The sequence below is a fragment of the Amphiprion ocellaris genome, chromosome 18 (assembly GCF_022539595.1).
Source record: "Amphiprion ocellaris isolate individual 3 ecotype Okinawa chromosome 18, ASM2253959v1, whole genome shotgun sequence".
Taxonomy (NCBI): domain Eukaryota; kingdom Metazoa; phylum Chordata; class Actinopteri; family Pomacentridae; genus Amphiprion; species Amphiprion ocellaris.
The window spans coordinates 3,355,581-3,383,578 of record NC_072783.1 but is presented as its reverse complement, the minus strand read 5'-3'; the positions used below and the strand labels follow the sequence as shown (position 1 = coordinate 3,383,578).

General features: G+C 36.0%; 2 protein-coding genes across 2 annotated transcripts in view; one reads left to right on the top strand and one right to left on the bottom strand.

Annotated features, from left to right (window-relative positions):
* LOC111567460 (inhibitor of nuclear factor kappa-B kinase subunit alpha-like) overlaps positions 1–27,998 on the bottom strand; it is a 78,243-nt gene that overhangs the window by 9,853 nt on the left and 40,392 nt on the right. Inside the window, exons 22-28 of the mRNA XM_055004490.1 lie at positions 23,248–25,534; positions 22,154–22,194; positions 20,788–20,965; positions 14,285–14,512; positions 11,040–11,158; positions 10,530–10,830; positions 5,825–6,024 (exon numbers count right to left, since the gene is read on the bottom strand). Of these exons, the coding sequence (XP_054860465.1) occupies positions 25,529–25,534 (6 nt within the window). The 3' untranslated portion in view covers positions 5,825–6,024; positions 10,530–10,830; positions 11,040–11,158; ... (2 more) ...; positions 22,154–22,194; positions 23,248–25,528. The remainder of the gene's footprint in view (positions 1–5,824; positions 6,025–10,529; positions 10,831–11,039; positions 11,159–14,284; positions 14,513–20,787; positions 20,966–22,153; positions 22,195–23,247; positions 25,535–27,998) is intronic.
* On the top strand, positions 9–26,577 carry LOC111567465 (zinc metalloproteinase-disintegrin-like 2d). Its single transcript, XM_023268616.3, has 23 exons — positions 9–110; positions 2,182–2,288; positions 3,718–3,791; positions 3,883–3,958; positions 4,898–4,974; positions 5,794–6,001; positions 7,099–7,164; positions 7,244–7,306; positions 7,379–7,548; positions 7,628–7,709; positions 8,795–8,934; positions 10,548–10,734; positions 11,028–11,117; positions 14,309–14,507; positions 15,297–15,399; positions 15,483–15,648; positions 15,728–15,808; positions 18,945–19,029; positions 20,609–20,729; positions 20,817–20,976; positions 21,062–21,103; positions 22,475–22,525; positions 23,881–26,577. The coding sequence occupies exons 1-23, from the start codon at positions 71–73 to the stop codon at positions 24,007–24,009; spliced, it is 2,517 nt and encodes an 838-aa protein (XP_023124384.2). The 5' UTR covers positions 9–70; the 3' UTR covers positions 24,010–26,577.

Here is a 27,998-nt window from a genome sequence, read left to right as displayed (position 1 = left end):
GCACCGGGGGCGGGTCCTGACCACCAGCCGCCTGAAGAGCCTGGTCCTCGGCGGAGTCTAACGGAGCATCATGTCGGGAACCGGAGCTCTGACGGTGCTGCTGAGCTGCGGTGAGACTTTCTTCTAATTTTAACGTCAGGTCATTATTTATTTTTGTAAACAAGCTGCTGGTTAATCAGGAGGAAAGTGAAGGAAAGCTTGTATATGTTGGAGCAGAAATTATATTTTAAGCCTCATATTCTAAAGCTGCAGTAAAACTGTTTCTACAGAAAACAAACAGCTGGACAGGAATGTAACTGAGTACTTTTACAATATTACTAAAGTATTTTAGTTTTATGCTTGTTTATTTCTGTAAAAAAAAAAAGGACTTTAAAAAACAGCAGAAACGTGTATATATTTTGTAGATTAAGCTCCAACGGTGCACAGGAGTAGAGCTGAGTCTTCAGTGTTTGAAATGTGAAGATTTTCTGCTTTTTCTGTTATTATTTCAATAATTTTACTTCAATTTCAATATTTCTGGACATTTATTTAAACATTGTGAAGCAGAAACTGTATTTTTATGCCACTAATTTAATGTAAAGCTGCATTAAAACTCCACAGACAGCTGTAGAAGAATGTAACTGAGTACATTTACTCAATTACTTTAACATTTCTATTTTATAAGACTTAATTTCTCAACATTGCACTTAGAAACTAACATAAATATGTATATTTTATCAATTAAAGTGTCCAGAAGTGTAGAAAAGTGCAGCTGATAAAACTAGTTCATGAAGTTTTATTGATTCAGTTTTTCAAATGTGAAGTTTTGCTGCTTTTCCTGTTATTATTTCATTAATTTTGCTTCATTTTTTCATCATGTTGGACACTTTAATTATGCATGTGAAGCAAAAACTGTATTTTAAGCCTCAAACTGGGAAAAAAAACAGCATTTAAAGTCTTTGTGACAATAAAACTGTAGTTTTAGGTTGATGTAACTGAATATATCTACTCTATTACTTGAGTATTTCTGCTTTATGCTTCATTTCTTTAGAAAAATGCACTAATAAATGATCACAATTATGTATCTTTTTATAAATTAAACTGTCCAACAGTGCAGTAGAGTGAAGCTGAGTCTTCGGTGTTTAAACTGTGAAGTTTTGCTGCTTTTTCCATATTTTTTTCAGTAAGTTTATTTAGTTTTTAGTAGTTTCGGACGCTTTATTTGAAGCACTGTGAAGCATAAAGTGGATTTTAAGCCTCAAATTTGATCTAACGTTGCAATGAAACTCTTTGTGCAGCACATTTACTCAGTTACTTAAACATTTCCGTTTTATGCTTCCTCATTTCTAAAAAATAAAAAAAAAAGCATATATAAATGAACACAAATATAAATACATTTTATAGATTAAGTTACCAAATATTGTAGAAGAGAGATAACGTCACTACTGGATAAAGAATGAATTTTTTAATGTTTTAGTGATTATAATGTGAAGATTTGCTGCATTTTCTTTATAATAATTAATAATTTTAATTAATTTCTAATAGTTTTGGACTCTTTTTTACAAAACACTGTGATGTAAAAACTAAATTTAAAGCCTCAGATGTGATGAAAAGCTGCACCTGAACTGTTTTTGTGGTTTTAGGGGAATGTAACTGAGTACATTTACTTGAGTTACTTGACACTTTATGCTGTTTTTATATCTATATATATATTTTTTGTACTTCACTGCTGCTTTACTAACTAGCATGTTGAGAAGCATATAAATGTTCTTCTTTTATATTTATTTCTCTAATTGTATCTTATTTTTGATAGTTTTGATCACTTTCACACTGATAAGGTGGTGTTTTTGGGAGCAGTAATAATGATTATATTATTATTTATAAACCAAACAATTATAGAATAATAATTAGTTACAGTCCTGAAGAAAAACAGCTAAAAATGAGCAGAAATGGGACCAAATGCAACTTTAAAATGCTGCTCCCACACTGATACATGATAATATTATAAAGATATAAAATAACTGTACTTTAACTAGTAATGGAGGATTTGAAGGTGCTATTAGTACTTTTGTAAAGGTAAAGGCTCTGAATACTTCTTCCTACTGTGTTACAAAGAGTATTTAATAGTAGATTAAACCTAACTGACTGTTTATAGTCATTATATCTGCATTATATCTACTAACTCCAGCTTGTATTTTGTAGTTTGTTTCGTGCTCAGCTCTGGCTCGTTGTCTCATGTGGAGCGTTTCGAGGTGGTTCGACCTCGGAGCCTTCAGCAGAGACAGAAGAGGAGCCTGCAGGACGACCAGGTGAAGAAACGCTCACCTTTCATTAATTCATTTATCAATTATTAATTTAAAAGGAGAATCCTGGCAAAGGCAGGCAGCAGCACAAACCAACAAGCTACAGACACACAAACATAAATAAAGTTTACATTAAGATTAAGAGTTTTTTCTACAATTCAGTACAGGCTTTGGATTTAATAAAGTAGTTTTTGGCAATTATAGATCCACAAATAAGAAGGAAAAAGGCCAATACTGCTTTATAAATGAGAACAAATGAATCCAATAAGAACTAGAAAAGCACTCAGAGTGCAGTCCTCCTCCAAGGCTGCTCATTCCCCCATATGGCATTATCAGAAATGCAGCATTTTTTAAAAATAAATGCAGCGTTTGTTAATTAGTTATTGATGATCAGAAATCACAGGCATGTGTTCTGCATGTGTACGTTATGTACGGATACAGAATCACATGACCTAAACATGTAGCGGGCGGCGGGAATTGATGGGACTCAGAAACACCCCCACAATTTAATCAGTTGTTCCTTAGATCATTTCTAACAGATAAGTCCTGATAAGTCCTCAGTGGTGGATTTGTAGTAGGATCACAATCATGTGATCATCAGCAGGCAGCTGATGTAGTGTTCACTTGTTGTCATGGTTACAGTGACACCGCGCTGCTATCTCACAATGATACAGAAATATTTAACAAATCTGTGGATCCAGACTATAAGCTGCATCACTGTCAAAATCTAATCACTTGGTTCTTATGTCATTTCTGACCTTCCCTGAAAATTTCATCCAAATCCGTTTTTGAGTAATGTTGCTAACAGACGAACAAATGTACACTGATCGTCACATTCCTCCTATTAAATACTAGTCATTCTATCTATCTATCTATCTATCTATCTATCTATCTATCTATCTATCTATCTATCTATCTATCTATCAAACATAATTCTGCCATTGCAGATTTTTAAATGTGAATATTTTCTCTAAATATCATTGGACATTTATTAAGTTATGGTTTGATCTGGAAATTAAAGATTTGCGACATTTTTTACCGTTTTCTTAAATTTTAAAGACCGAACAACAAATCAATCGAGAAAATAACAGACATGAATGAAAATAATCAGCTCTATTTTAAATAATTGTGTAAAAGTAAACTTCTAAGCAAGCTGTAATTGATTTTTGGCTTTTCTGTTCCAAATTTTCTGTTAGTTATCAATAAAAAAACAAGCAGTAATAATCTAAGATCATCTAATTCATCAGTTTAGTTCCGCTGCTCACTTTAAAATCGTACAAAATCTCATTTAACGTTTTAAACAACGTAGAGGAAAAGTACATCTTCCTGCTTGTGTTTAAACATATTTAAATGCGGGATTTCCACCTTTAACAGCATTTTTCTGTGATTTTTTGCTAATTTTTTTGAATTCTCAATGATGGAACGTTTTCTGCAGATTTATCCTGATACGGTTCGGTACGAGTTAACCATCGAGGGGAGAAATCACACCATTCATCTGGAAAAAAACTGGTAAAATTCACATTTCTGTTCAATAAAAATGCATCTAAATATGTAAATATATTGAAAACAAATTATAAAGCTTCTGTTTTATATTTAATAGGAATCTTATTGGGAGAGACTACACTGAAACACACTATTCAGAGGATGGAAGACGAGTGGAAACATCACCAAAGGAGGTAAAATTTAATTAACCCTCCTGTTGTCTTCATTTACGGGCACCAAAAAATATTGTTTTCTTGTCTGAAAAAATACAAAAATTCAGCAAAAAAATTCCCCAAATTTCTGAAAATTTGCAAAAATTTCAGGAAATTCCAATAATTCCTTAAAAGTTTCCCTTAAAAGTTTTTCCCCAAATTTGGCAAGAAAAATCTTGTAAATATTTTCAAAAAATGAGAAAAATCTTCCCAAAAAATACTAAAAATATCTAAAGTGACTACATATATATATGAGTAAAACTTCTAATATTTTCTTTAAGAACATTCACATAAAAATCAACCAAAATCCAGTGAAATTCACTGGATTTTGGTTGATTTTTTTGTGAATGTTCTTAAAGAAACATTTTTTTGAACATTTTTTTCTACCAAAAAATGCTAAAACAATTCCCAAAAATGTTGAAAATGTGAACATCAGAAGTTTCACTCTGAAAATTAATTTTTTTTCACATTTTCAAACTTTAAAACGGGTCAATTTGACCTGCAGGACGACACGAGGGTTAATAAAGTTGATTGTGATGGTTAATAATTGTGTTTTTTTGGCGTTTTAGAAACAAAAAAATTGGTTTTCTCTTTGAACTGTGGATGAATTACACTTTTCTTCACAAAATTTGTTAAATTTCTGTAATTTATCTGGAGTTTTAGCTACAAAAAACACACAATATTAACATTTTAATCCATTTGGGTGAAACAAATAGTTAAAATCATCTACAAAATGTTTATTTGGCTTCATATCTGAAAGCACAAGTTCTTCTTTGTGGGATTTCTCAGACATTATTGCCTGTAACTGACCCAAACATGATAAATATCTGACATTCCTGCGCTGTGATTCATGGATTCATGCAGCATTAAAAACAAAGAAGCTCTTTGACCGACCAGCGTCTCTCCAACTGTTTCCTCCAGGATCACTGCTACTATCAGGGAACAATCCAAGGAGACGACGACTCCTCAGTCAGCGTGGGGATTTGTTCCGGCATTAGGTAGGAAAACTGTTTATCTGCAGTGGAAACGTGTTGCTTCATGTTTCTAATCAGCTTGTTTTGTTTGTGAATATTACCCACATCAAGTGAAGTTAATTTCCTGTGTTGACTGATCTGATTACTGCACTAAAGCTGCATTTCTCTTCATTTAGTTAATAAATCTTTTTTTTTTTTTTTTGCTTTATTAGGGTCCGAGCACTAAAGGTGTGTAGGACCCTCTTGAAAGCCACAGGTTTCTTCTTTTTGTTGATATGGAACTTGCATAGGTGTAATGGCACCACCTGGAATATTTAACCCCATCCTGCAGGTCAAATTGACCCGTTTTAAAGTTTGAAAATGTGGAAAAAAATATATTTTCACAGTGAAACTTCTGATGTCCACATTTTCAACATTTTTGGGAAATATTTGGACAGTTTTTGATGGAAATAAAGAAATGGTAAAAATGTTTCTTAAGAACATTCACATAAAAATCAACTAAAATCCAGCGAATTTCGCTGGTTGACGTTATAAACTTAATATTGTGTGTAACTGAGTTCAAACATGACTTTTTTATCATGTAAATAACAAACTGAATAAAAGTGTAACCAGACAGCAGATTTATAACGCACTAAAGGAAACTAAAAAGCTGAACCTGTGCTTTTAAGCTGAAACGTGGAGCGTGGTGACCAATATAATGCATATTTAGACTGAATTTTGATTGAAAAAAGTTTCAAGCTAGTCAGAGATGGTTGAACAGAGTTTGAGATGTCCAAATCACTCCGTGGAGGTTTTACTCTTTGATTCTGTAAATAAAAAGTTGTTTTGTGTGACGTTGTGCAGCGGCTTCCTGAAAACTCGGCAGCAGGTTTACCTGATAGAACCTCTGGAACAAACCGACGACGGGGAACATGCAGTTTACAGACGAGAACATCTGAAGATCAGCAACAGCGTCGCCTGTGGATCATCTAACAGCACCATGATGTACGACCAGGACCAGGACCAGGATCTGGGCCCTCAGCTCGCCAGCCTCTTCAGGTCCAGATCATGGGTATGTTGAACATCAAGACGTCCCTGAACAGGAAATAGAGGTGATACGGTTCTAAATACTCAAAGTAGGACTCTTAATGTAAAGGGACATTTTCCCATTTTACCACCAACAAGAGAATTTTTTTGTTGGAAAAATGACTTAAAACTGCTGCAATTAAGTTCCTGTCAACAGCAAATCTACTAATCAAACAAAATCAGTTAAAGTTTGTCTCTGGTTGTCAATTTAACCCCTAAAAACTCGTCTCTGTGGATAAAAATTACATATTTAGAAGGAAGTAATCCCTTAAAAATCAGTAGTGTCAAACTCATTCTAGTTCAGGTTCCACATTCAGTCCAATTTGATCTCAAGTGAGCCGGACCAATAAAATCACAGCATAAAAACCTATAAATAACCACAACTCCAAATCTTTCCTTTGTTTCGTGCAAAAAAGTACATTCTGAAAATATTCACATTTAATGAATTATCTTTTAACAAAACATCATGAACAACCTGAAATTTATTAAGAAAAATATTCAGCAACATTCAGCCTCAGTTTATCATTTCCACATTACAACTTCCAGATCACAGCGTCTACAAAGGCACTACTTTATGATCAAAACGACAAAAGCCAGACAAATAAAGGCAAAAAACAACAAAAACAAGACAAAATATTACAAAAATGAGACACAAAATGGCAAAAATGAGAAACAAAATGACAAAAAAATGCAACTAACGACACAAAACAAGAAACAATTTGACAAAAATTTACAAAGGGACAAACAAGACAAAAAAAAGACAGATGGGAGAAAAAAAACAACAAAAAAATAGACAAACAACACAAGCGAGACAAAAAGAAACACAAAACGACAAAAATGAGAAACAAAACGACAAAAACATGACACAAATGACAAAAGTCAGACAAAAAAAGGCAAAAAATAACAAATAGACAAAATATTACAAAAATGACACACAAAATGACAAAAAATTAGACAAACAACACAAAAGTGACAAAAAAATAGACAAAAGTGAGACAAAAAATTCTAGCGACACTTAGTGGTTCTGAAAAGTTGCAAACAGAAACTTTAATAAGTTTCTGTGTGTTTTTTTGTCCCTTTCAGAAAACTAAACCAGTCGCAGGTCCAGAGAGGTTTGTCGAGCTCTTCGTTGTCGTGGACAACACTGAGGTAAACATCTGATTTTCACCACACCTTAACCTCCACCGCTACATGGATCTCATCTGGTTTTTCTCTCCTCCTGCTTCAGTATAAACGATACGGAAGTGAGACCAAACCCAGAATCCTCACAGCTGTGAATCACATCGACAAGGTAAGTAGTTTTAAAGCTTCTGTAATCCGTTTGGCAGCATTTTGTTCCTGAACGCCTCCTCGTCTTCTTCAGCTGTATCGACCTCTGAACATCCGCGTCATGCTGGTGGGTTTGGAGATCTGGATGTACGAAGACTTCATCAACGTCGAGCTGAACTCAGAAACCACTCTGGACAACTTCCTGGTCTGGCGTCAGGCCGACCTCCTGAAGAGGACGAAGCATGACAACGCTCAGTTTGTGACGTGAGTTTCACCGTCCAACATCAGTCCAGATGTTAAAAACACACAGCTTCATCTGATGTTGGACTTTCCTCCTCGACAGCGGCAAAGACTTCGAAGGAGACACGGTCGGACTCGCCAACAAGTTCGCCATGTGCACCGGGAACTCAGGCGGAGTCAACCAGGTGGGAAAGACGAGTTCTGAGCTGCAGGTGAAGGTGGTGGTGAAATGTTTAGGATTTAAAGCAGGGCTGTCCAACATGAGGCCCGCGGACCAAAAGCAGTCCTCCAGAGGGTCCAATCCGGCCCTCAAAGTGTAAAAATTCATTAACTGCAGGTTGTAAATTTGTAAAACTATAAATTTAAAATAATTTCGAGACCAGAACAAGTTGTTTTGATCACAAAGTAAAATACTAGATTGTTCATTGTTCTTTTGTCATTTTGTGTCTCATTTTTGTAATATTTTGTCTTGTTTTTGTTTTTTTTGTCTGACTTTTGTCATTTGTCCTGTGTTTTTGTCATTTTGCTTCTTGTTTTTGTCGTTTTGTGTTTCCTTTTTGCCTCGCATTTTTTCTTATTTTTTTTGTCATTTTCGTTGTTTTGTATCGTTTCATTCGTTTTGTGTTGTTTTTGTCTCACTTATGTTGTTCGTCTACTTTTTTGTTGTTCTGTTTTTCATCTTTTGTCATTTTTGGTCTTTTTTGTGTCATCTGTGTAATTTTTTTGTCTTGTTTTTGTCGTTTGTCCCTTTTTTGTCACTTTGTAATTTGTCTAACTTTTTTGTCTCTTTTTTTGTTTTGTTTGGTGTTGTTTGTCTTGTTTTTTTGTCATTTTGCGCCAGATTTTTGTAATATTTTGTCTTGTTTTTGTTGTTTTTTTCTTTTTTGTCTAACTTTTGTCATTTTATAAAATCATAAAGTAAAACACTACATCATTCAGTTCCAGATGACTAAATGTTGTGTTCCTTTGTAGACACTCTGTGATCTGGAAGTTGTAATGTGGAAATGATAAACTGAGACTGAATGTTGCTGAAATTGAACTTATTTTTCTTAAGAAATTTCAGGTTGTTCATGATGTTTTGTAAAAAGAGAATTCCTTAAATGTGAACATTTTCAGAACATACTTTTCTGCACTACAACAAAGGCCCACTGGAGATCAAATTGGGCTGAATGTGGAACTTGAAATAAGATGAGTTTGACTCCCCTGATTTAAAGCGACAGATGTGCTCTTCCTCCTCCTCCTCCTCCTCCTCCTCCTCCTCCTCCTCCAGGATCACCATGACAACCCCATCGGCCTCGCCTCCACCATCGCTCACGAGATGGGACACAACTTCGGTCTTTCCCATGATGCAGCGGGGTGTGTTTGTGGTCCGTATGGCAGCGGGAACTGTGTGATGGCAGAAAAACTCAGGTAAGAACCCGAAAGCAGAGTAGAAACGCTGGATTCTTTCTTTACTCTGGCAGGGCTCTGGGGAATGTTTCACTAAAACACACCACAATGTGCTTCTGTGAAGTATTTTAAAGTGCATTTTGATGTATTATATTGGAAAAACTTAATAGAAAAAAGGCTAAATTTGAATAAAGCTTCCTCAATTTTGCAAAAAATATGTTTTTGCTTGCTTGAGATCATTTTTTCTTTTCTGGAAAAGAGTTAGACAGTGGATAGAAACACCTTTTTGAAATTATTTTTAATTAGTTTGAATGCAGTAAACATTAAATTCACTAAAAAAAACCACCCCAACATGCTTTTGTAAGTATTTTAAGGTGCACTTTGACATATTATGTTGGAGAAACCTTTTAGAAAAACAGCAAATTTGAAAAAAAACTTTCCCAATTTCAAAAAAAAAACTGTTTTCGCTCACTTGAGATGGTTTTTGACTTTTTTAAAAAAGAGTTAAAGTTCATAGCAGCAGATAGAAACTCCTTTTTTGAATTAGTTTGAATGCAGTAAACATTAAATTCATTCAAACTGTAGATTTAATTCGATTTTTCTGTGGACAAAGTTTAGTTTTTTGCCTCGTTGAACAGCTGTCTTTGCTTCCAGCTTCTTCTACTGTGTTTATTACAGTTAATGTCGTCTCTAGCGCCTCCTTCTGGTGATGCTACGTAGCCCGATATGTTTTCTTCGAAGCAGTTGAGGCAGGGCTGTCAAATATACGGCTGGTGGGCCAAAACCGGCCCTCCAGAGAGTCCAATCAGGCCCACGGAACGACTTTGTAAAGTGTAAAAATTACAAAGACATCAACTATAAATTTAAAATAATTTCTAGACCATGACAAGTTGTTTTGATCATAAAGTAAAATACTCGATTGTTCATTGTTCTTTTGTTGTTTTGTGTCCCATTTTTGCAATATTTTGTCTTGTTTTTGTTGTTTTTTTATCTGACTTTTGTTGTTTGTCTCATGTGTTTGTCATTTTGTGTTTCCTTTTTGTCTCGCTTGTGTTTTTTGTCTTATTTTTGCCATTTTGTGTTTGGCTTTATTCATTGTTTTTTGTGGTTTTGTGTCTTTTTTGTCTCGCTTGTGTCGTTTGTCCATTTTTTTTTGTCGCTTTGTGTCTCATTTTTGTGATATTTTTGTTTTGTTTTTTGTCTTTATTTGTCTGACTTTTGTCACTTTGATCATAAAGTAAAATACTGTATCATTCAGTTCCAGATGTGATTAAATGTTGTGTTCCTTTGTAGACACTCTGGGATCTGTAGGTTGTAATGTGTAAATGATAAACTGAGGTGTAATATTGTTGAAATTGAATTTTCTTAAGAAATTTCAGGTTGTTCATGATGTGTTGTAAAAAGATAATTCCTTAAATGTGAACATTTTCAGAATGTACGGGATAAATTAGGAGTTGTATTTATTTATAGGTTATTATACTGTTATTTTACTGGTCCGGTCCACTAGAGGTGAAATTAGGCGGCATGTGGCCCTGAACTAAATGAGTCTGACTCCCTGCTGTATAGTTCAGACTTTATGTTGAATCAAAGCTCTGAATCCTCTGTGAATCTGGAACCTCTTTGCTCCTCCTCAGGACGGGAAACGCTGCGTTTCCGGAGCTCTTCAGCGGCTGCAGCATGGATCAGCTGGCCGAGTTCCTGGAGCGAGCTCAGCCCAGCTGCCTGCAGCGGCCGGCCTCAGTCCGGACCCTGGCCTCGGGGCCCCGCTGTGGGAACGCCCTGCTGGACCCCGGGGAGGACTGCGACTGTGGCACTGAGGAGGTAAAACACGAAGCCACTTGTCGCTTTAGGGGCGTTTAAACGCGTCCTCTGGTGAAGGGAGACTCCGTTTTCCGTTCCAGCTGCTGGCGTGGCTTCCTGTGTGTGAGGAGATGACGTTTGTTTACAGAGTTTAAATAGTTCTGTCCTCACTTCTTATCACAGAGGAGGGATTCTTGGCAGACGCTGCTCATGTGGGAGGTTTAGATCTGATCTGTTAACCCTGAGCTTTCATCACTGCTGTCCAGCTCAGGGTGGAACTGCTTAAACAAGAGTTTTCTCTTCTTGTTTTCCAGGAATGTACCAACCCGTGCTGTGATGCTTCGACCTGCCGGCTGACTGCAGGCTCTCAGTGTGCTCATGGAGAGTGCTGCGACGGCTGTCAGGTACTAAAAGCTGCTCAGCTGCCTCGAATACAGCTTCAAATCTGGGCCAAAAATGCAGAATAAAGACATATTTGCAGGTTAAATGTAAAAACACATGAAGGAAAAGCATGAAATCAATTCAAGAGCTCCTTATAACCAGTATAAAAAGCAGATTCTACCACCAGCTGCTCTTGTTTTCCTTGATCCAATTAATTTTTAAACTATTTTACACATTTTTTCCTTTAATATTTTATTACTATGTAAATTTCTTATTTGTGTGCCAACATCTTTTATTTGTCACTCAGCTAAACTGTTAAAAAGGCCTTCATACCTCAATGTAAGTCCAGGTTAAATATGAACGAATCAATGAAAAAGCATCAGCACATAATTTAGCAAAGAAAACAACAAAACATGTAAACCGTAGTCATAGCACCAGTGTCTATAAAGCCGCGTGTCCACTAGATGCGTTTTTCCCGCATGTAAAAGCACCGCACCTGAAAATCGCACGCATGGTGGGCGGTCACTAGCGGGACACAACGTTGTCAGATGACAGCGCTGAGCTTCAGCGGGACACTATGTGGTCACGTGACCGAGCTTTCAGCTTGACAGACCAGCAGACGAGTCAGATAAACACAGCGGCTCAGCCACAAACTTTCTCTTTTAATTCAATTCAATTTTATTTACATAGCGTCAATTTCAGGTCAAATTGTCTCAAGACGCTTTACAGAAACTATATGCCTGAACTGAAAGGCTTCAACAAAACACTTCAGTGAAAAGTGTTTCTGAAAGCATTTGAGGCGAAAAATAATCTGCAGCAGCTGAATCTGTCCTCATTTTAGTTCACCGATGACTAGTTTAGATGTTTGAGGACAGTTTCACGATGAGTGGAATCTCCGCACGCCACATCGAATTTGCATAAAGTAGAAGTCAGTCTACTTTATGCAAATGAAATGCGTCCCGCTCTGGGTAAACACACCAGATCACAGCTGGAAACGCACCGCAACCGGACCAGCATGCAACAGTGTGTTTCAAGCTGCGATACGGTGTGTGACCTAAATATGTAGCAGGTGGCAGGAATTGATGGGACTCAGAAACACCCCCACAATTTAATCAGTTATTCCTTGGATCATTTCTGATGCATGTCATGATAAGTCCTCAGTGGTGGATTTGTAGTAGGATCACAATCATGTGATCATCAGCAAGCAGCTGACGTAGTGTTCACTTTTTGTTATGGTTACAGTGACGCCGTGCCGCTATCTGGCAATGATACAGAAATCTTTAGCAAATCCCTGGATCCAGACTATCAGCCCCATCACTGCCAAAATCTAATCACTTGGTCCTTGTGTCATTTCTGACCTTCCCTGAAAATTTCATCCAAATCCGTGAGTCTGTTGTTTAGTAATGTTGCTAACAGACAGACAGACAGACAAACATGCGCTGATGGTCACATAACTCCGTCCCGTTCTTTGGCCAAGTAATAAAATGGAGATAATCTGATTGTAGTATCAGTACTACTGGATGTAACTACATTGTGAAGACTGAAGAATCAGTTTTCACTTTGACATGAAAGAGTCTTTCGTCAAAACCACAATTCACGATCCAAAACTTCTCCATTTTCTTGGTTAGCAGCGTGATGAGTCCCAACTATATGACTGGTTTACTTCCTGAATAATGATGCTTTTTCTCTAAACAGCCACATATTCTTTCCTCAGTAGAAATAACTGAAAAAAGATGCTTTATGGACTCTCAGATTTAAGTAAACGACATGTACAGCCAAGATTTAGGGTCTTTAATGATGTTTAAATCTGTTTAGAGACTCCAACGTTTTGATCTAAATTGCTCCATGAAGAACTTTTGCAGCTGAAGCCATTCATAGTTTGGATTTACCAAACATCTCGACTCCTGACTTTAATATTCTAATTAGAATTTAAACCTGGTGTGTAGAGCTACACTGTCCTGAAAACGAAGCCAGCTGAGCTCCACCTTCCTAGAGAGACCCATCCTGTTAATAAGGTTGTTACTACAACAGGACTAACAAGAAACAGAGGCTGGTTCTCTTCTGTCACTCACCACATACTTCCACAGATGACACTTTCAAGGCTGGTATAGAACCACATAAACACTGATGTCAAATCATCAACTTTTCAGAAGACTTTCCACTAAACCATCTCTGATTCACGTAAAATTTCCATAAAATACTGATATTTAAGATAAGATAAAACTTTACTATCCCCCTGGGAAATTCTTCTGCTAGATTTTGCTCAGAAAAAAAACAAAATGGCATAAGAAATGCAATGCAAAAAAATAAGATAAGACACTGAATTTAACATATGTAAACCAAAATAAGGCTAGAATAGAACAGGAATTAGTTATACCTACAATTATTCTGAGGTAATAATTAATACCACACATGATAAACATGAATTATTGTCCGTTACACTTACAATTGATAAAGATATTTGTGAAATTTTAGCTTGATTTAACTTTAAGTTTTGATTTTGCACATTGAAATTTGAGGCTGAATGACAGTATCTCAGGAGCTTTTCAAAATAAAAGCCTGAAATTTCCACTGAGTTTTGAAACTCCAGAGATGTTTTTGGATTTTCTTGTTTTTGCGGTATATCTGCTCAAAAAGCTCAACGAAAATAACTTTTTAAAAATTTTTTGTGACCATGCACTTCAAAATAAAAGCTGTCTACATGATTTTTTTTAAATTATTGACATGCAGCTACATATGATTCAGAAAATATCACTAATTGAAGTGTGTATTTTCAATTTTTTTGTTAATTTGTGCTCAAAAATTGGATTTTTCATGACTGCTTTTTTTAGATTTGAATTCACCCATCATTAGACATTATTGGATCAACCTGTCCAATATTACAGATTTTAAATTAATGACAAGATGAGAAATAACGGTGAAAATTTCAGGTTTTTGTCTGTAACGGTTCCACATATTGTCGCTCAAACAGCCTCAGATTGCAACAGGCGAAAAAATGTTTTAAAAGTAGGTTGACGGCAATTTTTAAGGATTTTTTTTTATCTCAGAAAGTGTTTGGTATATCAAGCTAAAATTTCACTTATACCATTGTAAATATGCAAAATTAGCAAATCAGAGATGATTGAGCAGAATTTATAAAGCTAATCCTTCAACACACTGATGGATTAAAAGTCTCTGCGGTTGATCTGACCTGAAACGTTCCTTCAACCCTCAGCTGAAAGCGTCCGGCAGCGTCTGCAGGAAGTCGGTGGGCGACTGCGACCTTCCTGAATATTGCACCGGAGCGTCCAACGAATGTCCAGAAGACAGCTTCGAGATGAACGGAAAACCCTGCTACAGCCACAGTCAAAGCTTCTGCCACGACGGACGCTGCCCAAACCGCCAGCAGCACTGCTGGAGGCTGTTTGGACCAGGTACCCTGTAAACAACGTGGTAGTTTAAGGTGGAAAAATTAAACACTGAGATCATTTAAGGTGGAACAACTAAATACTGAGGTCATTTAAGGTGGAAAATTTAACTACTGAGGTCATTTAAGATGGAAAAACTAAATACTATTGTCATTTAAAGTAGAAAAACTAAATATTGAGGTCATTTAAAGTGGAAAAATTAATTACTGAGGTCGTTTAAGGTGGAAAAATTAACTACTGAGGTCATTTAAGGTGGAAAAATTAACTACTGAGGTCATTTAAGGTGGAAAAAAACTATTGAGGACAATTAAAATGGAAAATTTAAATACTGAGGTCATTTAAAGTGGAAAAACTATATATCGAGGTCATTTAAGGTGGAAAAACGAAATACTGAGGTCATTTAAAGTGGAAAAAATACATATTGAAGTAATTTAAGGTAGAAAAAACTAAATACTGAGCTCATTTAAAGAGGAAAAACTAAATATTGAGGTAATTTAAGGTGGAATAACTAAATACTGAGGTCATTTAAAGTGGAAAAAGGAAATATTGAGGTCGTTTTAGGTGAAAAAACTAAATATTGATGTAATTTAAGGTGGAAAAACTAAATACTGAGGCGCCAGTTAAGATGCTAATTAATGCTGATAAAACACAACTAAATCTGCATGTTTCAATCATTTTTGCTGTTTTCTTGCGAGCCATTGCCACATTTTCACTTAAAATATGTCCACTTTTATGTAAAATTTCCCAACAGCCTAAAGATTATAACCAATAAGCTCCATTTGATTCTCCTTCTAGGGGCCAGAGATGCTCCAGATATCTGCTACAACCTGAACAAACGAGGGGAAGAAGGTGCAAACTGTGGGAAAACCAAATTCGGCTTCACTCGTTGTGCTTTAGCGTACGTATCGCTGCATCAAACAGACGGACGGTGAATTCTCACCATGGTCTGGATTAATTTGCATCTCTGTGTTTACTCTGCAGAGATCTGAAGTGCGGCTCTATATTCTGTGAATTCGGCGGTGAATCTATAACCGGGAAACGAGCCGCCTACACCGTGTTCAGCCGAGAATGCAAACTGGCCGTGGAGGACGATAAAAGCAGAAACCTCGACATGGTGCCCAATGGAGCCCCATGTGGACCAAACAAGGTAAATAAAACATGACAAGGAGACTTTTTCTACATTATGTTGGACGTTTTTGCTTAAAAAAATCTAATTTTTATTGCAGGTTTGCCTCAACAACAAATGTGTGGACGTTTCTGTTTACGGGAAAAAGGAGGAATGTTCCAAGAAATGCAACAACAACGGGGTGAGTTGATTATTTTAGTGTTTTTTAGTGTCTTTTTTGAGTTTAGTCTGTCATGTTTTCATGCTGGTGTGCTTAAGCTGCTCTGAGGAAGAATTTTATTGTGTTTGTAGATATAAAATGTGTTGATTGCTGTGAGTTGGAGGCTTTTTAACTGAATTATACAGATGTTTATGATTAAACAGCTTCCCTACCTTCAAATTGGAGCTACTAACTATTAATTTAATCATCAATTTAAGCTATCTGGTCGATAAATTGAGAGAAAATTTTGCAAAAGTGTTTCATAAAATCCAAGATATCGTCTCCAAATGTGTCGTTTTGTCCGACAAAGATATTCAGTTTATTATCAAAGAGAACAAACCAGAAATAAACACATTTAAGATGCTGAAATCAGAGAATTTAGACTTTTTTTTCCCCTTTAAATAATTACTCAAACTAAAGGTTGCCAAAATAGTTGCAGCTCTAATTTGGAAATCTTTGAGAGGAAAGTTTCAAAATGGACAGTTCACTCAAGGACACAGGACTAGAACTAGAATTGTTTTTGTCTTTTTATTTGGACGCTTTTCATGGCAGAAGCTACCTGTGTTCTAGAGAAAAGAATTAAACCTACTGTAGAATTTAAAATTCTGATTTTAACCTCAGAATTCTGAGAAAAAAGTGACAATTCTGCACGGCGTCACTGTAACCATGACAACAGGTGAACACTACATGATCACATGATTGTGATCCTACTACAAATCCACCGCTGAGGAAAATGAACGTTTATGAAACTGTAACTGTGAATAATTCCTACTTTTTAAAGAAAATTTTAATAGTTTGAGGACATTTTAAAGTCATTTTGGACGCATTTTTGGTAAAATTTTTTAACCCTCCTCAGCCATCCTAGACAATTAATTCATTTTGGACAGGGTTTGAACAGTTAAGGAGGATTTTTTGAGTAATTTCTAGTCATTTTGCACATATTTCAGGTCATTTTTGACACATTTTGACAACATTTAGAGAACATACTTATTTTCCTGAGGTCAAATTTGAGTCATTTTGGATGTTTTTTTGTTGTTTTTAGTCATTTTTGGAACCATTTGAAGCCATTCTAGATGTTTAACTCATTTTGGACAGATTGTGAACAAGAAAAGAGGATTTTTTGAGCAAGTTGTGGACAAATTTCTGATCAATTTGGACAAATGTGGAGATTTGTTAAAGATTTCTGTATCATTGTGAGATAACGGCACAGCGTCACTGTAACCATGACAACAAGTGAACACTATGTCAGCTGCCTGGTATCCGTACATAACGTACACATGCAGAACACACGCCTGTGCTCAGCATAAGCTCATTTAGTTTGTGGGTACATCTATATTAAATGGACACATTCTGATCATCAATAACTAATAAATCAATGCTGTATTTCTGATAATGCCATATGGGGGAATGTGCAGCCTTGGAGGAGTACTGTGATCTCTGACTGCTTTTCTAGTTTTGTCTTTTTTTGCTTTATTTCTTTTTCATTTTAACATTTCTCTTCAGTTTTTTTGTTTTCAAACAGTTTACATTTATATCATTCCATCTCAAATCATCATATTTTTAGACTGAATATAAATATAGATATATAAGAAATTATTTCTGCCTGATCATCTCTAATTTTCCTGAAATTTATATACCATAAAATACAGAAATATTTTGGAAATTTTAGCTTGATATGTTAATTTAGTTTTTTTTTAAATTCTCGGCCCACCTTCAGCATGTTGTTTTTTTTCATGTTTCAATGATAATATCTGAGGAATTATTAAAGAAAATAGTCTCAAATTTTCACAGTTATTTCTCATCATGTCATTAATTCAGAAACTGTAATATTGGACAAATAGATCAAATAATCTCTGAGTGTAAAATCAGTTCCTCTCAATCAATATTTTTCATTTTTGGGGCACAACTTGTCAAACATGCTCAATAAGTTGTAAAAGTTAAATTAAATACCTTTTTTCCTTTTTTTTTTTTTTAATTTGGCCAACATTCTGATATTTCAAAAAATTTGTTACTTTCCAGAATGCCTTAAAAATGTTCTATAAATGACTTAATTTCAAGTCTGCATCCACAAAATAGCAGCAAAAAGCTCACAAAACATGTTAAAATTTGGAAATGCACACTCAAAAGAGATTCCACGGTTGCGTAGACGAGTGCAGAATTTTTAGTTTTTTCCAGACTTTGATTTGAGCAAACTGTTTATTTTTGGCATATTTTTAAATAAGACATGTAGAAATAAAGTGGGTCAGATAAAATTTCACGATTTTAAGCTCAGATTTGGTTAATTTTCCCAAAAGACATCAGCAGAAAACTTCCTCAGTTTATTACTTAGATTGAGACAGTCCTTTTTAGTACTATAGATTTTCTGTTTTTTTTTTTTAATTTAACCCTCCTATTGTCTTCATTTACGGGCACCAAAAAATATTGTTTCCTTGTTTGAAAAAAAATCCAAAACTTCAGCAAAAAAAAAAATCCCCAAATTTGTGAAAATTTGTGAAACCTTCAGGAAGAATATTACAGTAATTCCTTATAAGGTTTATTTTAAAAAATCCCCCAAATTTAGCACGAAAATTCTTGCAAATATTTTCAAAAAATTTGTAAAAATCTTCCAAAAAATCCTAAAACTATCTAAAGTAATTATACATATATCAGTAAAACTTCTAATATTTTATTTAAGAATATTCACAAAAAAAATCAACCAAAATCCAGCGAATTTCGCTGGATTTGCAAATGTTCTTAAGAAATATTTTTAACATTTCTTTATTTCCACCAAAAAATGTTCAAAAATTTCCCCAAAATGTTGAAAATGTGAACATCAGAAGTTTTGCTGTGAAAATTTTTTTCTCTTCTGCATTTTCAAACTTTAAAACGGGTCAATGTTGACCCGCAGGACAACATGAGGGTTAAACATGCAAATGAGTTGTTATCTGTCTGTTATTATCCGTCCAAATATGCACTGATTTGCATTAATTTCCAGAACAGAAGCATCACACAAGCTTGGCTGTACTAAAGACTTATTATATCGTGTTGAATCAGGCGACTGTAAAGTTCTGTTTTCCTGAAACTAAAGCTAAAATCAGACTCCACTGACTCACATCTCTAATCTATGTTTTGTTTTTAGGTGTGTAATCATAGGAACGAGTGTCACTGTGATCCCGGCTGGGCTCCTCCGTACTGCGATGTCCAGTATGCCGATTTACCTCAAGGTACCCAACATGTCTTAAACCTTAACGATCAACTTTCTGGACAAACTGTTGTGTTGAAAAGAAGGTCAGTAGTCCAGGCAAAAGGAGGTCACACCAGCTGGATGAATCATTCTTCCAGTAAGAAGCAGGAATGATTCATTACAACTGATGCTTATATGTTCAACTAAATCTCAGAGCTTTTTCCAAAAACAATATATTGTGAAACTTTATGCATTGTGAAACTTTTCTCAGAGCAGAAGAGGAAGAAGAAGCAGTTTGTTCTCTGAACAGAACAAAATGAAGAAACTATGAAGCCAGGATTTATTTTTAGCAAACAGGCTTCACCACAAGTTTTCCTCAGAATATTACGAAATATGTTGAATGACAAAAGGACGTCTTGTTTATTCTTGGTAGTATGCAAAAGTTAAGCTTTACTGAGTACTAAACCTGCCCCTCCATCACAAATTTTTCATTTTATAACAATTTTTTTCATTTAACCCTCTGAACTCCACACAACTTTTGGGCGTTTTTTTGCTCCTTTCACATTTTTACTCACTGTTTGCTCATTTTTCTCTCTAATATAAACTCCTGCACCTCTATGTAAACAGAACAATCACTGTTAGACATACAGAGAACTCAGAAATGTCCATTACGTAGTATAACTGAGTTCTAATGCCATAAATCTTAAAAAAGCAGAGATTAAAGTTGAATTTCTTTGATTTATCACACCTGGAATCAGCTTCTACATCATTTTCCAAGTGTCCAACTATGTCAGAACACTGAAAAACATAAAAATGCTTCTTCTTCTTCCCTGTCTAGGAGGTTTTAGACATTTTCTGTGAACCAAACAGTAATAACTCGTGTTTTCATTTGTATTAGTTGCTTGTGCTCTGAGTTACTACTTTACTTTAAACTACAGTCAAGCCTGAAATTATTCATACCTCTAGCAAATTTTGACTTGAAAGTTACTTTTATTCAACCAGCAGGATTTTTTTTGATTGGAAATGACACAGGTGTTCCCCAAAAGATAACAAGATGATGTACATGAGGCATCATTGTGGAAAAAAATCATTTCTCAACTTTTATTTACATTAAAAAGTAACTTTAAGTTAAAATTTGCTAGGGGTATGAATAATTTCGGGCTTGACTGCACATGCTGATATTCTGCTGTTATCATTTTCATTTATTAGCGTTGCAGCATCACAGTTTTGTGTAAATACTGAGAGTTTTGCAGCCGTTTCGTTGCAAAAAACATAATCGAACAAAGTGAAATTTTTACCCGATAAAGCCACTAATTTAAAAGTTAGTCGACAGTCCATCATCTCAGGACCATGAATGTTTAAAGCAAATTTACGGGTAATTTATGCAATAATTCTTCAGATATTTCACTGTAGATTGAACTGAATGGACAGCATTTACATCCCTGAATCTCCACTGCTGACGTGGCTAAAAACCAGTATCACAACTTTTTTTTTTGTAAATCTATGAACATTTTGTGCATTTTTTTTGACTTAAAAGTTTCATTTTCAGACAAAATGACATAAATTGTGCATGAAAGTGTTGTGTAACTGTAGTGTGATTGTTCTTTGTGTGTCTGCAGGTCAGACTGGGATCATAGCTGGTATCTGTGCAGCTCTTTCCATCCTGCTGGTTATAATTGTGCTGGTCGCTGGACTGATGTGCTGCAAGAAGGACAACATGGACAACTACACTTCCAAAAGGTCGTTTCTCTTTTTTTTTTTGGCTTCTCGTTTGCTGTTGTTTTTTTTTTTTTTTTACCTCACAGCTGATTAAAGTTGTCTCCACAGGAAAGTGCATTCGGCTCCAGACAAGCTGAACCCGATGTTCCAGGAGGGGAGCGTTAAAGACAGACCTCAGATCAGCCAGCCCACCTTCATGGAGTCGACGGCCACTCAGGCCTGCAGCCCTCTGATGGTTGCCGTGACGCCCAGCAGACCTGCTCCTCAGGTACAGACATCACAACGTTAACCACGTCTTAGAGTTTCACTGTAAACCACCAGAATGTTCACAAAGAGCTTTTTTTCTTCTGCAGCCACCAAAGAAAGCATCCAACCCATCAGCAGAAACTGAGCCGGTGAGCTTTCTCCTTTTTAATCTTTAACGTGATCTAATGCATAATGCAGACTGAGGATCAGATCAGAGATGGAAACTTCAGCCTCAATTCTGCTAAAGTTCAGAAAGTCACATTAAATAATTCAAGGAGGAGGAGCTACCCAAGTTCTACAGAGGAACATTAGACCTGCTGTCAAATTTAGAGTTCTCATTTAGGACCAATTCTGAAAAAAATGTTTGACTTCTGAACTTTATTTCTCAGAATTTTTGAGAAATAAGTTGGAATTCTGACTTTATTCTCATGTTAGAAAAAAAAATCTCCAAGAATTGAGAGAAAAAAGTCAAAAATCGGACATCAATCTGTGAAATCTCATAGAACAGTTGGAATTCTTAAAGAAATAGCCGCAATTCTGACTTTCATTTCAGAATCCTGAGAAAAAAAGCTGGAATTTTGACTTAAACTTCAGAATTTTTTTTTAAAAGTTTGAAAAAGTTCAGATTTTTTTCTCAGAATTCTCAGAGAAAAGTCTAATTTCTGACTTCTTTTGTCTGAATTTTAATAAATAATGTGGAACTGTAACAAAGTCTGACTTTAATTTCAGAAATTTGATGGAAAAAAGTTTGAATTTTGACCAAATGTGTCTCTGAGAATTGTGAGAAAAAAAAAAATCAGAAATCAGACTTTAATCAGGGAATTGTCAGAGAAAAGTTGGAATTATGAGAAAAATGTTGAAATTCTGACTTTAACTTCAGAATCCTGAGAAAAAAAAAATTGGAATTGTAATTTTAATGTCGGAGAAAAACAGAATTTCTAAAAAAAAAAAAAAAACTTTTGGGTTCTGACTTTTTTCCTCACAATTCTCAGAAAAAAGTTTCATTTCCGACTTCTTTTGCCTGAATTTTAAAGAACAAGTTTGAACTGTAGGAAAATCTGACTAATAAAAAGTCAGAAATTTGGAAACAAGCTGGAATTCTGACAAAAATTGTGAATACTGATAAAAAAAAGTTCTAAATCTGAAGACAAAAGTCAGCGGTCCTCCTCTGTAGAGCTCAGATACGAGTCAAAACAAACCTGGACTTTATCTTTGCTGCTTCAGGCTCCAGGATGTTTGTCTGATGAGACAATTAAAGAGTCAAACGTTGGACAAACGACAGATTTCATGTCGACCATCTGGTTCTAGTTGAGGAAGCTGAAAGTCTGAGTAGAAACTGTTAGAAAACCACATCTGTAAAGGTTTAAGATCGGCGTCCATGAATCAGTTCGATCTGTTTAGAATTTGTGAAGCAGTAAAGAAAGTTGCATTCTAAACAGATAAACTCTAAAATCTGCATGTTTAACGTGGAAAATGAAGCACAAATGTCTCTTTGACTTTCTTCTCTTGTTTCACCACAGACCAAACCTCTACCTCCATCCAAACCTCTACCTCTGCTCAATAAAACACAGGTGAGTCTCTTTACAGGTGAAAACATTCAGTGGTACAACAACTGATTCCAAACATGTTGGTCACAGCTTCTAAAATATGAGCATTTTTACTTTTTTCAGTTTTATTCGCTGTAAACTGATTGTTTTTTGGGGTTTTAACTGTTGGGTAAACGTGAAGGCGTCTCCACAGTAGCTGGGAACTATGATGGGATGAATAGCAGATTAGTTGCAGCCATGAATGAAACTATTTTGAGCAATAATATGTGTAAAAAATTAAACTCCTTTAAGGACAACATCTGCAATGATTCCTTTCACCTTCAACTGGCTAGCATCCACTCTGCTCTGGAGTTTAGGAACCCTAAAATGGAGACTTTTGGAAACACTGCTAGTTTTTAGGGTTGTGTTTTCGTTTGGATGGCCAGAAACTTAAGACTTTTGGAACACCAACGCTTTGTTGTTGGGTCACCACATGACCCTTTTCTAGAAAAAAACAAATGCGACCATTGTCTAATTCAACACTGTTTCAATTTGCTCACCTATTTTCAGTAGCAGATCCACCTATTGTTGGTCCAAGGACTTACAGATATATTCTGAATAAAACAGTTTGCTTTACTTAAAAAAATGAGAAAACTAAACTCTAGAACTCAGTCTATGACGATAAAATAAAACTGCACAAAAGGAAACGTTTACAAGGTGCGATCAAAAAGTTAAAAGACTGGGCCAAAAAAAATCAAAAAGCGTACCTGATTTAAATTTAACTGCCATCCCCATCGATGGAATCTCCTCGTGCAGCGACGCTCTGCTCCCACTGCTCCTGCAACACTTGGTTAACATGTAAAAACCATCTGCGCCTCCTAAACTTTGGCAAAACAGCAACTTTCAACCTGAATTTCACTTTATGAAAGAATGATTAAGCTTCAAACAGAAACAAGACAAAGACTAATAACTGTCCTGGTTCTTTTGTTCCTGTACACCGATATTCTTCTCTGTATAGTCATTTTCTAATATTTATTGTGTGTTTAAGGCCTCTGAACATACAGTGACTATTTAGTTGTGACAATGAAGCATGTATTTTACACAATAGATGCAACGTGATACATAACGCATGCCTATTTAGTTTTATTCATTACTTTTTAATAGTTGTGCTTTTCTGTTCTATGTCTTGAGTTGTTGCGACTCCCTCTGGGGATCATTCAAGTCTAATCTTGTAGCTGAATCTCAGTCATGGGTTGCTCCGCTACTCTTTGTTGAGACCAGATAAAATTCCCCTAAAAATGACATAAAACCCTCCCCCCATCCTCAGCAGGTCTGTGTGCAGAAGCAGCAACTTCACTTTTACACATTTTGACTAAAACCCATGTTGTTTTGTGTTTCAGCACAAAGCAGCCAGACCCAGTCCCCCTCCTGTACCTCCGGTGAAGCCCAGCCCTCCTCCTGCAGCCAGATTTAAACCTTCTACTCCTCCTCAGCCTCCAGTGAAGCCTCAAGCCTTCAGACGCTCATGAAACTCTCATTAAGACTTAACTTCAACCAAAGTGTTCGTGGTGTACATACAGGAAGAGATGGATACTCTGAGGCATCGTCAAGTTTAGTCACAGAGGCCAGAGAGTTTGGAAAAGTTTCCTCTTCAGGAAGTTGATCAGTCGAATCTTCACCGATTGAGAATGTGTTAAAAGACACAAGACCAACAGCTGCTCAGCTGCTGTGGAAAAGTGATTTATTTTGTTGCAGACATTTGAACTTAACTGCTGTTGCAGTTGTGATTGTTCTCTGTTTGTTAAACTGTCCTTTCTGCTAACTTTATCTTGTTGCACTTTTATAAGATGCTCAAATGAAAATGTTGTTTTTGAATATTTATTGAATGTCTAATTTAGGGACTGTATGAACATTTTTTAATGGAGAGAGCAGGGCAGGTTTATTTAGATTTAAGTTTTAGTTTAGCTTTACATTGAGCTGCCTAAAGCTTGATTAACACTCCTGCATTGAATTCATGCAACAACCTACATCGTATCTCTGTGGTTTCTACGGACTTAAAACAAAATAGAAACATACACCATCGTTCAAAAGTTTGGGGTCACTTAGAAATGTCCTTATTTTTGAAAGCAGTTTTTTTTCCATGAAGATAACATTAAATGAATGATAAATCCAGTCTACACATTGTTCATGTGGTAAATGACTATTCTAGCTGGAGATTTATGATGGAATATCTCCATAGTGGTACAGAGGAACATTTCCAGCAACCATCACTCCTGTGTTCTAATGCTACATTGTGTTAGCTAATGGTGTTGAAAGGCTCATTGATGATTAGAAAACCCTTGTACAGTTATGTTAGTACATGGATAAAAGTGTGAGTTTTCATGGAGAACATGGAATTGTCTGGGTGACCCCAAACTTTTGAACAGTAGTGTATCTGGCCACCACAGTGTTGTGTTTAGCAGCAGGAGGTGGTGGAGACCAAAATCAGAGCTAAAACAGACAGAACATTGGACTCAGATTGAAAGTTGGACACAAACACAACTCCAAACTGATGACAAAGATATGTAACTGTTTGATTGCGAAAAATAACTTTAGTTTTGCAACTTGTTTGGCTTGAATGTAACTTGTTCGTTACACTGAAGCCAAACACAATGCTGATTAAAGCCTATCAGCTCCACATAACAGCTATAATGAATTGTTTTTTAATATTATCAATGTCTAAAATAGTAATGTGAAAATTTAACAGTGTAAAAGCGGTCGCTTATCCACATGAAACTACAGACATTTACCTGGTTAGCCTGTAGCTTTATGTCACTTTACAGAGCTTTATAGCGAGGTTTGGCTCATTGTTTGGCGAGAAACTTCACTGTTTTGGTTTACTCTCCCCACTCTTAAGCTGGGATTTACATCACTCGGACACACAGATGTGCCTTACAGATGTTATTTTCAGCAGCAGATGCCATCGTACGCCTTAAACTACCTGTCTAGCTGGTAACCGTAGTGGAGCGTTTGGCAGATACTTCCCTCAGGAGGTGGTGGAGACCAAAATCAGAGCTAAAAGAGACAGAATATTGGACTTAGGTTGATAGCTGGACACAAACATGACTTCAAATGACTAATAAAATTCTGTAACTGCTGCATTTAGAAAAATAACTTGATTCTGCTGCACAAAAGTGGCCAAAAAATCTGTAATTGTAGTTCAATATTACCCATATTAAGTTAGTGTTAGTTTTGCATATCAGTGAACGTGTGCTACTTTCAAGCCAAATGAGTTCACGCAATGCTGATTAAACCCTGTTAGCTTCAGGTAAATTTCTGTGGGAGTTTTAATCTGGTTTTAATCTTGAGCTAGTGCACCGGTAGCAACCGAAACCACAACTGTAGCAGCAGATACCAAGCTGGTGGAAAAACCTAGGAGGCATTCAAGAAAAGCTTTTGATGGTGCAGATTAAAAAGAAACTCTACATAACAGACTAAAAGAAAGACAGCATGACGAGGCATATGTTATAATCGTGCAGCAACATTTCTATAATTACATTCACTGCCAGAAGGTTGAGCAAAAGTTGTGCACTGCAAGTTTAAACAAATGAATAATTTACAATTATTGCAGGAATCCTAATTCAAACTTGAACACTGTTACATTATAAAATATTAGGTGGGAGTTGTTTCTAAGCCAAGCGGGAGCCTAGTTTCCTTTTTCAGTTTTCACACAGTCCCTAAACTGGGTCTAAGGCCAGTTTGTGCCTTCTACAAGGTGATTTTTTGACATTGTACTTGAAAACCTCTGCATGGTACATCAGTGTGGGAGTTTCTGCACACTTCAGATGACCGGTATGTTACTGTGGTTCAACCTGAATCACTTCTCCTTTGTTTGTTTTCAGTCCCAGTTGGGTGTATGACTGAGCCTCAAGGAGCAATTACTTTTCAGTTTTTATTTTACTGCACTGATATCTTTCTGGGGCAACAGTCACAGGGTTTTTAGACCTTACATGTTAAATCAAGTGCTCCAAAAGTACTAAAACATGACTTGATTGTTAAAACTTTCCTATGAGTGGCTTTTTGTTGCATTGAATAAAGTGCACTTTATTTCAAGAGCATATTGCATCAGCAGATTACACATTTTTCAGTGTTACAGAAACAATGTCAGAGAAACGAGTTTCATCAGTGTCCTGTGTTGCTTTTCTTTCGTCCTTGTGTAACATCTTTATTAACCTGCTGATAAGCCTCCTATTGTTCTTTCCAGCGAACATCAGTTAACAGTTAATTCATATTTATTGCTCTCTAGTGAGGAGCTCCAGGAAGGGAGGCAGCAGTGAGTCAGAGTTCTCATCATCCAGACTTCCTGCTAAGCTAATTTAACTGTTGGACAGAAAGGCTGATGGGTTTTTCTCTTTCTACTTTAAGACAAACTCAATGTTCTTGTGGGAAAATAACAAAGAACTCTAAAAGTGAATCGAAAAACGCTTGGCGCCAATATTAGCTTTTTGCAGATGTTAGAGTTTCCTTGTAGCCAAGCAGTATTGTTTTTTTTTTTGTTGTTTGTTTTTTTTTATGGATGGAAATGTTGGCCGGTTCACTTTCATATAAACTAATTTAAAATACTTTGTCTTGACAACTCTTGGCTTTACTGCCATGAAAAGTGGTACAAACATTCATGCTTCATGCCGGCTGAACTGTAATAACTTTTACTTTCCTTCTGTCACAACCATCGGGTCAGATCGCAAACGCTCTACTTAACCGCTAACATGCTAAACTAAAATGGTGACTGAGGTAAACATTAGCAGGCGGCTTTCCACTACAGGAACTTGTGGCAGACGTGAGGTGGCCAAACAGTTGCATTTATGCATGGAAATATTGCTTGGTTTACCTCTTAAAGTATATTTTAAAATTCATATGACTTTGTTTTGGCAACCACTGGCTGGACTGCCATGAAAGTTGGGACATACATTCATGTTTTACTCAGGATAAACTGCAATAACTGTGTTCATGCTTTAACTTTTCTTCTGCTGCAATCATCCCGTCAACGCTCTACTTAACCGCTAACATGCTAAACTAAAATGGTGGTTAACATTATTAGATAGCTTCCATATGGAGGAAGTTGGGGCAGAAGTAAGGTGGCCAAATAGTAGCATATATGGGTGGAAATATTGGTCTTTTTACCATTTTGGTCCAAACTAAACTGCTGTGAAAGTTGGTACATACATTCATGCTCCACATAGGATGAACTGCAATAACTTTAGCAAAGGTCAAATTTGCAATGCTCTACTTAACTCCGAACATAAATAGTAACACTAAAAATAATGATCGTATAAAACATTAACATTACTATTTATGGCAAGACCACTTTGGTCCAAACTTAATTTTCTTTAGAAATTCTTATGGCATTGTCTTGACAACTATTAATTGGAATTCAGAGGAAGTTGCAATTATTAGGTCACAATCTGAAATATTGTCCAATGCTCTACTTGAGCAGCAACATGCTAAACTATAACGCTGAACGTGTTAAACATTAGTTGGC

What these genes read in the sequence shown, in the direction of transcription:
- LOC111567465 (XM_023268616.3), top strand. Translation starts at nt 71, where the DNA reads ATGTCGGGAACCGGAGCTCTGACGGTGCTGCTGAGCTGCG. An exon ending in TTGTCGTGGACAACACTGAG is followed by an intron (nt 7,165 to 7,243) that starts GTAAACATCTGA and finishes CTCCTGCTTCAG; the next exon opens with TATAAACGATACGGAAGTGA. An exon ending in CTGTGAATCACATCGACAAG is followed by an intron (nt 7,307 to 7,378) that starts GTAAGTAGTTTT and finishes CGTCTTCTTCAG; the next exon opens with CTGTATCGACCTCTGAACAT.